Source organism: Haplochromis burtoni, unplaced genomic scaffold (assembly GCF_018398535.1).
Source record: "Haplochromis burtoni strain Fernald_Lab_line unplaced genomic scaffold, NCSU_Asbu1 Contig_442, whole genome shotgun sequence".
NCBI lineage: Eukaryota > Metazoa > Chordata > Actinopteri > Cichliformes > Cichlidae > Haplochromis > Haplochromis burtoni.
In genome coordinates, this window is record NW_024582803.1 from 425914 (window position 1) to 437344 (window position 11431).

At 50.7% G+C, this 11431-nt stretch overlaps 2 protein-coding genes across 3 annotated transcripts in view; both read right to left on the reverse strand.

Moving 5' to 3' along the window:
- Positions 1-2749: 2749 nt before the first annotated feature.
- irf2bpl (interferon regulatory factor 2 binding protein-like) lies at positions 2750-7849 on the reverse strand. The gene has a single exon (XM_042213423.1). It carries the CDS (start codon positions 7748-7750, stop codon positions 5831-5833), a length of 1920 nt encoding a protein of 639 aa, XP_042069357.1. The 5' UTR covers positions 7751-7849; the 3' UTR covers positions 2750-5830.
- A 78-nt stretch (positions 7850-7927) lies between these two features.
- kiaa0586 (KIAA0586 ortholog) overlaps positions 7928-11431 on the reverse strand; it is a 9568-nt gene continuing 6064 nt past the window's right edge. Inside the window, exon 7 of one of the 2 annotated variants that reach the window (XM_005947494.3) lies at positions 7928-10293. In XM_005947494.3, the coding sequence (XP_005947556.1) occupies positions 10181-10293 (113 nt within the window). In that variant the 3' untranslated portion in view covers positions 7928-10180. Of the gene's footprint in view, positions 10297-11431 lie in introns of both variants that reach the window. The other variant, XM_005947493.3, reaches the window with a different exon arrangement.

Here is an 11431-nt window from a genome sequence, read left to right on the forward strand (position 1 = left end):
TGCGGATGACTATTAATGCCGCGTCTTTGTGCTTCACCCTTTTCTTTGTCCTTGTGCTTCCCTTCAGCGCTCCGAGCACGCTGCGTGTTCGACACACGAGCTAAAACCGGATCGGTGCAGGCCCACGTGGACCGCATTCCTTCGATGATTAATGCTGAGCACAGGTGGACTGCTGTGCTGCCTGAATGTGGACCCGAACGGGCTAACCTGCCTAGGACAGATGTGGAGCCACATGTGTGGTGGGGTCTGGGTCTAATACTTAAACATGTTAAATAAAGAGAGTCCCCATGTGTGGCACGAGGCCCTGTGGGTGAGTTTCAGCAGGCAGACCCGGCTTAACTGCTGAACTACCTGAGACAAAATCCATTATGGTTAAATGTGGACCAAAAAGGGACACTTTGTGGACGTAGACCCCCCTCCCCCTTTGCTGCCGTACAGGCTAAATGTGGACCTGCCACACACAGCTGGCTGAATGCTGACTGAACCTAAGTGGGGTACATGAAGTGGAATAGACACACAGCGGGTGGAAAATGTCAGGTGGGCCAGATGTGGTTCAAATATCATGACATAGCTGACATCTGGCCCACATAAAGCGTTTTAGCATCCGGACTCCAAAATACGGATCCACCGACTCCAGATGGATCCGCTGCAGGTGTGGAGCTAAATCAAGTTTGCATGAAATCTGCAGCACGAGCTGAAGTGGACCAATCGCGCGACATAAAAACACAGCGAGACGGAGGCTTCTGAGCGGGCGAGTGGGGGAGGGTCGACACCATAAACAGTCATAGGTGTGTGTGTGGGGTTGGGGGGGCCGGCGGGGAGTGCTGATGGACATTAAAAAAAAAAAAAAAAAAAAAAAAAGAGTGCTGACATCATCGTCTTAAATGCAGTCAACGCTGTGACACGCAGGGAGGGGTGGGGGCTTGTTTATCGGCACAAATGTGAAGTTATTGACGCCTACGATTACGATTCTGTCAGTGTTTAAAGAGCGGCCGATCACTGCAGCGCTTGTCTCTGCACATTCCTGAATAAATTATGTCTTTAAATGTGAAGCTGGTAACCATGGCAACAGCATCCTCCTCCACGGCTACAGCGAACGAAGAGGAGGGGGAGAGAACCGACCGCGGTGCTGCGCAGACAGATGAATCAAACCTCGCTGCGACTCCATGTCTTTATTTAGCTCTGCACGTTCAGCCCACGTGAGCGCCGACTCACTGACGGAGGCTCTGCCCACTCCGCCTAACTCAACTGTGTCTGAACATGGAGACTGATCCAAGCTGGCATTCTTCACCGCACTGTGCCAGACTTCAGACTTTTCAGTTTTCGAGCGGATGCTGTCATGCTTCTGTGGTTCAGGATAAACATGACGCTTCTAAAAATGAGCTCAGGCAGGGAGCCCCAGACATCCCATGAAACCACCTATATCACCTGTTATTGCAATTTATGACCTTTCAACTGCAAGTGAACTTTGTCAATATCTACGTTTTATCCAGTAAGGATAGCTCGCAGAGAGGCTGCCTCCTCTGTGATCAGAACAGCGAGCGCGACACCCTCGAGCTCTGGGCAACCGTGTCGTCCCCACACGCCGCGATCAGCCACAGAATGTGAAAACATTCAGAGCAGCCGCTGATGTTGTGGATGTCCCGACTCGCTCTCAGAGCGCAGGTTTGAGAGCAGCTCGCAGTAAATCCACACACCTGCAGCGTGGTGTCTTTGTCTGAGCCGCTTCGGCTGCTGCAGCTGCACGCACAAAAACACTCTGTCAGACACTGCGCGGCCAGTCAGAGCGCAGCAGAGGTGAACTGAGCAGATGCAGTTTCTGGATCTTAATACGACGCCGTGTCTTTAATCAGAGTCCTTACTGTCTCGTTAACAAACTCCTGATGCAGTACCGGTACTACCATTACTGCAGTACTCGCTGTACTTGTAGTTTCTTGCTGCATTGCAGATTTTCTCTTTGAACAACAAAAACACCCCTGGTGTGTGTGTGTGTGTGTGTGTGTGTGGGGACAGTGATGGTTAAGGTGCCCTTGGCTCAGTGCAGCAGCTCGCTGTGTGAATGCTAACCACGCTGATCTGCGTTTCTGCTGGTTACACTTTGGTGCCGCTCGGCTCCTTCTCACATGATCATTTCTAACATTTGTGACTCCAACATGTGGCTCGGGGGCCACATCTGGCCCACCAAACAGTCCAACACAGCCCGAGTTCCTCGAGCTTTCATTACAATGCTGATCACGTTTGGTGACGAAGGAAAGGTCACAGTTCAAGTGAATGTAAAATGAAAAGTAAGGCTCAACATTTTGAGTTTCTTCATCAACGTATAGACAGCAGAGAAAGTTTCGCTCTTGGCTTCAAGTCAATCAAATCTGCATCTTTGTCAAATACAAATGTTGGAATTACAAGAACATAAAAGCGTCCATTTGAAGACGCTGAGTGCAGGATTTCAGGAGCTGACAAATTCAGAAAATACCTGTGCTGTGTTTAAGCTCCACAGCGAACGGTGGAAATGTGGCTGTTTTCCCTGAGAGGCCCGGATTTGATCCGAACACAACTTCCTGGAGACGTAAAGATCAATAAGTGAGACGCTCCAGCGTTTTTACTTTAGCTGGACTTCTGGAAAAACAGGTGAGCCGCTCCATCACAGCCTGACTCAGTTTCTACTGAAAGAAGCCTTTAGCCACAGGACGTGAGTGATTCCAGCACCAGAATTTCAAAATAAAGTCGAGTGTGGCATTAAAGAAACGTCACGTTTGACAGAAAAGGAATTTATTACAACCGACTCAGCTCCAAGGCACGTTACAAGATCAAATGTGTTAGTTTCATTTTTATCTGAACAGAAACACAAAACAAGCTGAACCTTAATGTGAGGCAGGAACAGAGAGGAGGGGCTTCTTATTGCAGTACAAAATATATTAGAAAGGAAAAATTAAATTCAAATTCAAAATGATAATATGAATAAATTATTTCTATAAAAATAAAAAAAAATTGCTTTTTTTTGTTGTTTTCTTTACAGACACGACTTTCTAATGTAAAAATGGAGCATGTGTTAGTGACTACCGGCTGCCTCACACTGAACCTCCTAAACACCACGGCACTGACCACGCCTTCATCTCCACGACAACACAACACGCTCGTTTCTTTGTTAAACACGTTTTCTAAAACATCCACATGTAGAATATTTATAAGTTCAGCTGTCTGCTCCAAACTCGGCTGGAACCTGGACGGAGGGAAGACGGCGTGTGCACGGTTTCCTCTTTGATGTCCCAAAACATCTGACACAGTTTAAGTACAAAAGGTTTTTTTTTCTGTTTTACATTTAGATCATGACACAAGGTAGAAATGAAACACAATTCCAAGGGTCGTTTAAACATGACTCTACGTCCTGCTCGTCTGTTTTTATGCTGATTTATTCGTTTACATCTGCAGTGAAACGTCAGCATAATTATACTCTGACACCGTTGGCTTTCCGGGCAGAAGAAACAAACTTCCTGTTTAGTCTCTCCGACAGCCGTCAGAGAGCTAGCGTGTTCACGGGTCTCACTTCCTGTCCAGTTCAAACAGAAGAAAACCAGCAAACGAGCAGCAGATGTGTTCCTCGAGGTGACTTTACCTTCCAACTGTCAGGGCCAAAGTCGAGGCGTTTTTGGTTGGTTCACTTCAAACCACTGGAACCAGTTTGTCCACAGCAGAAACTCTCTGCATTTGGGAGTTAACTTGTTTTAACTTGACTGAAAATGAAGAATTCATCAGTCTGACCTCCATCTTTGCGTTTGCTTTGTGGATCCAGGTGCAACAGAAACATAACATTTATTCGCTGGACGAATCCAACTATGAAGTTTGTTTGTTTTTTAAAGCCCAGAAAGTTTCTATAAGCGAGTTATGAGGAGCAAACACGCACAGCTGAACGGTGACGGCTCACGGCTGCAGCGAGTCTCAAAGCTGCTGCAGAGATCAGAGTCACGAGCGAACGCGGCCGCGCCTCCTCTCAGCCATGTTGGGTTGGAGGAGGTGAACTGATGCTGCAGCTGTTTCAGGCGAGGAGCGGCTCTGTAAACAGCATGACGCCCGTTTCATCCGCACGTCCAACAAGCCTGAGGTTAAAGTTCAAGTCTGCACACAGCCAGTTATTGTCTAATCATCTTAAGCTCAACACCCCCGCTTCTGCCGACGTGCCACAGGAGTGACAGTCTACTGCCGAGAAGGTTACCGAGCTGATCTTTGTGCGACGCCTCGTTAAAGGCACCAAAACCACGAGCAATAACTTAACAAAGGCTCTGTGAGCTCACAGCGGACGGTGGCGATCGTTGTGACGATCCGTTCAAAACGAGTGTGTGTGCACGCTCACAGTGAGGACACCTGACACAGGTATGGACCTGCTGTGAGCGTGCTCCACAGCTTCAGCTGCATTTCTGGAATAACCCTTCATGAAGAGCCCCTCCAGCTGCGGCGAGTGCGGCTCCACAGAGTGGGAACGTGGAGCGACGGATTGTAAGTGAGCGCTTTCTCCTCCTGAAACGGCGTCCTACCGGCCGCTTCCTGCAGTGGGAACGTGCACAAAGACGCCCTGAAACTCCCCGCCGGTCTCATCGCTGCTAACAGACCTTTGCTTCACAACAGTCACAGCCTGATGTCATTCTGAGATCACGAGCTTGATGATGTCCACGACGTTAATTAGAAAGAGTCAAAGGTAATAAACGCTGAACGTGAGCACCGCCTCCCCTCCACGCGTGTCTCCACCCGGTCGTCAACGGGTTCGTTTATCAAACAGGAAGAATTTACGACCGTTTTAAACAAACATAACTGATGTGAGTTTCACTGTGAGAAGTGTGACGGCGACTCGGACACAAACTGTGACTGTATGTTAACCAAACTCCAGACGAACATGAGCAACGGCGGGAGGGACACCTGGACCCACACAACATGCACAGATTAACGTCAGTAATGTTCCATGTTTCAGTCAAACTGTTTCAGTCTGTGAGCACATCGTCCTGAACAACAGACAAAAACACAAACGACTCATTCACAAAGTAAACGCACAAGTTTAAACGCCAGACGAACCAAAGATCACTCTGATGTCATACATCGGAGTTTGGATAATTTGGACGATTACATTTTTCTTATAAATTTTAACATATTTCTTTGTTTCAAAATAAGAATCGCCTGCTTGTCCGAGACGTTTATTAAACTGCATCACGATAATCTCCGTTTCAAGCCTTCAACGTATTTTTATCAGGTTTTCTTTACAGATGCAGAAACGGGCTGACGGTCCGGCGCAGTGGTCACACATTTGTACTCATGGGTGTAATGACACACACACACACACACACACACACACACACACACACACACACACACACACCTGTAATAACATGAACTCATTTTAACAGAATATTGAGGTTATTTTAAGCCTCACAGTAAAGAAGACTGAGTGTTGGACAGAAACTATAGCATGCATGATCTTACTGCACACACACGGAGCTAGAGGCAGCTCGACGTATAAACTGAAGAGTGTTAGCGCTGCTTTGGATCAGTAACACTCATTTATTTTATTGACGCCAGGTTGAAACTCAACCTTTGACCTCCGTCACATCGAAAACAGACACGATGACAAAGGAAGGTGGAAAGTGTTAAATCAGAAAAGCTTTCACGTGATCACCAGTCCAGACTCTAAACGACTGAAACAGTTTGCTGTTCTTCATGGTTTGAATATTTGACTGAGTTTAAGTTAGAGCGAATCTCTGTGGGGGGCAGGCTGAAGTACCTCGACCTAGGCTGTGATCCAGGGAATATAAAAAACAAAGTCTGGGCTTGAGGCTCCAGCACCTCCTCCTCAGGGGTCCCTCTCCTTCTTTACCTTCACATCTCCAGCCAGGATGGTGGAAATCTCCCCCTGCATAAATGCCCAGGGCACGTTGGAGCCGACTAGCGGGCACTTGTCCCCACTGGGGCAGTACACCTCCCCGGAAGCCCCTTGGGCCTTGATGCTCTCCCGGGAGCAGGGGAAGCAGAACTTGTGTCCGGGGACGGAGGGACACTGCACGAAGTGAGTGTCCTCCAGACGCTCGTGGCAGATGGTGCAACACAGCGGTCCGCTGTTGGCCACGGGGGAGTCGGGCACGCTCTGCGCGTGCACCTGGTCCTGTGCGGGCAGCCCGAGGTCCCCGTTGCGGGAGGAGAGGCGCCTTTGGCCGGAGGCTGAGGCCGGGGACGCCGGGCTGCCGGCCGCGTGTCTGGAGTGCGCGGCGGAGTCTCTGTCCTTGCCGGGCGAGTGCGCGTTACCGAGCGCGTCCGCCACTGACATGAGCGCGGCCATGGGGGACTGTCCGTTCTGCGGCGGGGCGGTGGCGGATTCCGGGGGGGTCTTGAGGGCCTCGACCGGGCCCCCGAGCCACTGCTGCCGCTGCTGCTCGTCCGCAGAGTCGGGCTCCGGGGAGGCCTTCCTCTTCCTCAGCCCGGGCCGGGAGCCCCCCGCCCGTCCTGGCGGCAGCGGGAAGCCGCCGTCGGCGTGCGGCTGCGGTAGCAGCTCTACGGACAGCGGCTCCCGAAAGAAGCGCAGCGGCTCCGGCAGCAGGTCCCCGAGCAGCCGCCAGTCCCCGGAGCCCGGCTTCTTCTCGTACTCCAGGTACTTAAAGCCGGACGACAGCCCGCGCCCGAAGTCTTTCATGCAGTCCTGGTACATCTGCTTGGCCACCCCCGAGGCGCTGGAGAACACCGTCCCGGAGCCGCTCGGGTACTCGATGAACAGCTTCAGCTCATGCTCCGCGCCGGGCTTCGACGCGGCGTCGAAGGCGAACACGCGGCCCAACAGCGCGTGGTCCTTCTTGAAGCGGACGTCGAAGGGCGTGCTTCCGGTGAGCGCAAGCAGCGTGTCGCGCACGGCCTTCGGCCGGCCCGCCCACTCTTCCTGGCGGCTCCGCAGGCTGTCGCTCAACTCTGCCAGCACCTCCGCGTTGCGCTGCTTTTCCTTCAGCTCCCGGTCCGGGTCGGCGGCGGAAACCGAGGCGGGCCGCTTCGCCCCGGGCTCGGCCCGGCCCGTCTGCGGCAGCAGGCTGGGTGGCACGGCGGCGGACGGCGGTCCGGCGGGGGTCCTGCCGCGGGAGTTCGGGCTCTGGCGGTTCAGCTCCGGCGGGCCGTCGTCCTTGAAGCCGTTCGGTCCTCCAAGTCCGGTGGGCGGCCTGCCGCCGTAGTCGAAGCGTCCCAGCGAGTAGCGGTCCGTCCCGGGATGCTGGGGCTTGGCTGCACCATCCGCCGGGTGGTGGTGGTGGCTCGGCGGCTCTTTGCCGCTTAGTATGGCCGCCTGGCTCTTCGTCGCCCCGGGCTGCTGCTGCGGGGGCGCTCCCGCGGCGCCGCGGGCCTCCTGGAAGCCGTGAGCGCGCTTCAGGTGGCGGGCAGTCTCGATGACGAACTCGATCCGGTCCGCGCCCTCATAGTTGACGCATCCGCGGCACACGGGCTCCGTGAAGTCCCAGATCATGGCCCAAGGCATGCGCGGCAGGTCGCACAGGTAGCACGACTGCCGGCGGGACACCTGCGGGGAGGACATGTTCCCTCTGCCGGCCCCCTGCCTCCTCCTCCGGGCAGCCGCTTCACCAGCTCCCGCTAAAACTGCGACACGCCGCCGGACTGCGGAGCCTCCTCTGAGCTTATTGTTCCTCCTCCTCTTCCTCCTGCTGCTGTAGCTCCGTGTGCTGCTGCAGAGATGGAGGAGGAAGGAGGAGGAGGAGGGAGCTCTGCCTTTTTTTCCCTGCATGCATCACTCCCGGGGAAGCGGAGGAATTCAGATTGTTACCCCCTCTCACACAATACCACCTGGTGGAGTAGCTGACGTCACCGTCCCTCCCCCTCCATGATCTCACTTGTTGCCCTCGTTCTTGCCCCATCTGTGTCACCCCCACCTCCTCCTCTTCATCCTGTATTTGTCACATCCAGGTAAAGAAGAAGCCCGCTCCACCTGCAGCACTCCAGCTGCCGGGGTTCACGGGTCTGACCCCAGCACACACGGGTCCGGAGGGGGCACACAGCGGGAGGGCTGAGGCCCCCCCCCCATCATATTTTTGTCTGTAGTTTGTGGGGCTGTTCACGAGTCATCATAAAAGTATCACGGCTTGTTTCTTTAAATAACTCCTGCTCCTTTTACAAGTCTTTGGCTTTTGAGGGTGGGGGTCTGCTGCCCCATAAGAAGAAACTCTGAGATCAACCCCCCCTCCTCAGAGGAAACAACAGCATAGGTGTTTCATCACCTCACAGCAGTTTAAGGTGGAATATTAAAGGTGGACCCTGGGGGTTTGGGCTGCAGAGGCATCCGTGTTGCTAGGCAGGTTTTACCTCTCTGCTCCAACCCACCCCTCCTCTCTCTCTCAGTATGCACTGAGCCTCGATCGCCCTCGCTGCTCTGATGTTTCTTTGGTTTCTGTCTTCAGAGCTCAGCAAAGTTAATTTATGCTCTTGTTTGAACCCTCAGTGTAGCTGTGCAGCACAGTTAAATAAATAAGCGATAAGTAAAAATGAGTCTTGTGATGTGTAACACATGCAGCATACTATGGTAATCAGCAAAGGATTACTGTGGTATACTGTAAATCTCTTTAGATTAAAGCAAAGAACTGACCAATAGGAGAGGTTTGTTTGCCTCTTTCCTTCCCCTCGTGTGTCTCCTGATCGAGGTGCCGTGCAGTCAGACATGATGTGACGTGATGGGCAGCTCTCTGACCCGAGCCTCTCAGTGCTCAGAGCGCGTCTGACTGTGGAAAATATCCCGATTCTCCACACAGCAGCTTCAGCTCTGCTGCAGACAGCAATCACATCACTGAGCAATGAGTCTCTGTGGAGCTGTCCGCACGCAGTTCATCAAACAGGCGGAAAAATAAAAACTACACTAGTTTCAAGCAGAGTGTGCACAAACAGGATGGGGTTACCTCACAGCCTGTAACTCACAGAGGGACTTGGCTGCAGTTTGGCCTTGGCTGTCACAGTCACCTGCTCATTCATAACAATAAAAGACGTCTGTTCGTACAGAAACCTCACAGCAACACAAACACGTCCACAGTCCAGTTAGCACGAGCTAGCAGCTACACCCACCTGTCAGTCAAAGAGGCCACGCCCCTGATATGCAACCTTGCCTTGACAGAGTTTACACAGGTGAGTTATGAAAATATGCACTACACTGGTGCATTCTGGGAATATTGCGGTTTTTCAGTTATCAGCAGTGGGTGGCGGCTTTGGCTTAGTGCCATCTCCATAAACACACAAAAGCATCTGCGTGCCTCTCATGGATACTGCTGGCGTTGCCATGGAAACGTGCGAGGAGAAGCTGCAGAATACAGGATCAACTGTAGCACACCCCCCCACACACACACACTATGAATGATTATGCAAATGCAGCGACGCAGACCTGCTGTAGCGTTCAGACGCTCCCAGGCTCCTTTATGTCTCCACCTGCTCCAGTCTTCACACAGCACTCCGACTGACCAAGCAGACCAATCAGCACCTCCACATGCTCTCATATGACCTTTCATTGCTTTAGATGAAGCATCACTGCACAGGAACTAATCTAACCTTTGTCTCTAAAACACACGAGGGCTTCACTCTGCTCTTCCACCGCAGGAAAATCACTGGCTTGTTTTTTCATAGGTGGGTTTAACTGACTCAGACCAAACGGTGACCACATGCAGATCACTGATAGTAATGTGTGTCGACACCTCTGAAGGCTTCTTTAAACCAGGAGAAAGCCCGTGTAGAGCCCGGCAGTCAAACCAGTTCTGTGCACATCTGAATCCAGCTTGGAGTCAGTTTGTGACTTACAGGATTTTATTTGCCTCCATTTTCAGCTTCAGCTGATTATTCGGTTCACGTGGATCTGTGCGAATAATCAAACATCTTTATCTTTCTTTCTTAAATAAACACACGAAAAACGTAATAAAGATTTGTTTTTGTGCTGGCCCTGCATCCCTTCAGATCTCCATGTGTGCTCACTGAACGCGTCACATAAATGAGAACAACCAAAAAACCAAGAGTCCTTCTGAGCGTGTTGATTGGTGGCTGTTTAATAAGCAGGTTCAAGCTTTTCCAGGTGTGTCAGGAGTGCACCTGAACCCTGAGCCTGTTTCCTGTCTGTGTCTCTCAGTCTCTGTTTAACAAAACCGCTTCCATCAAACCCACAAAAACATCCTCCCCCCTCCCCCCTTCACCTGGTTTGATCTGCCCATTGGTCAAGGCGATGCGTTTCCATGGTAACTGGGGCAGGAGGGACAGCTACATTTGGCAAGGAGCTCGGTGGCTGGGCGCCGAGGCGGTTTGCTGCTGCAGTGAAGAAGAAGACAAATCAGAGACGGAGGTTAATCATCCATGAAGTTTCAATGTTTTCCAGGCCTGGAAAGGTGTACAAGGATTTTCCAGGTGGATCTCATGAAGATGTTGAAAGTATATTTCAGAATTTCAGACATGAATTCTGCGATATTTGCCTCGACAGATGTGCACACACACACACACACACACACATCTAAATTCAGCATTGAAGCTAAAAAATAGTCAGGCTGCTACAAACACTCTGGTTACCATGACAACTGTCTCCATCCGATTGTTCAGTCTGACGTCACTAGCCGTGTCTGGGCCTAAACTACACCCCCTGGCATATGTTAATTTTGTTCTGATTGTATACATGTTCTGTATACTGTTTCTTAATAAAGTTTAATTTAAAAAAAAAAAAAAAAAGAGTCTGCGTTTAATATGGCTTTTGTGTTGTTAACATGTTTAATGTTATGTATTTTCTTCTATTTGATCTCAAAAAGCTCCTAAAACAGTCAGTGATCACTGTTGACCTCCCTCGGCTTTTATTACCACTAATCATTTATTTAAGCTCAGTTTTTAAAACCTTAGGATGTAACTACAGCCCAGCCCATGCAGCAGTATATGAATGACTAACCTCGTATTGTGGATGGATTATCTCAGTTGTTCTCCTGGCTGAAGTTTGGTCCTTTTACAGCATCCTGCCATGCGATTACATTTGTTCCTGACCACCGAGAACACTCACGTTAACTTTTATCGAGTGGAAAAAAAGTTAGCTTGTTTATATTATGCTAACATAGCTGTGTCGCTAGCGGTCACGTAGCACATCATTATATACCAGCTAGCCCAACTTCAGTAACCCTACAAACGTCACTGCTGTTTAGTTTTCTGTCTTCATTTATGCTGGAAGTGATAACAGAGCTGTACGTTTTAATTTGTTTCCAAAACCCCGCAGTCAGGACATGCTATATTGTATTTAGATAGAAGCTAGCGAGCTAACTCCCTGCTAACTTCTAACTCCGTTAAATGTCATAAATTCCGTTTTCATGGATGCCTGGATGTTAAACTCAATTGTTACACCTGGTAGAGCAGAACGCTGATCATTTTATTAAAGATGAAAGACTTTAGACAGTTTTTCAACTCTGCAGTA

Coding starts and splice junctions, on each gene's coding strand:
- irf2bpl (XM_042213423.1), bottom strand. CDS start 7,750: ATGCAGGGAAAAAAAGGCAGAGCTCCCTCCTCCTCCTCCTTCCTCCTC.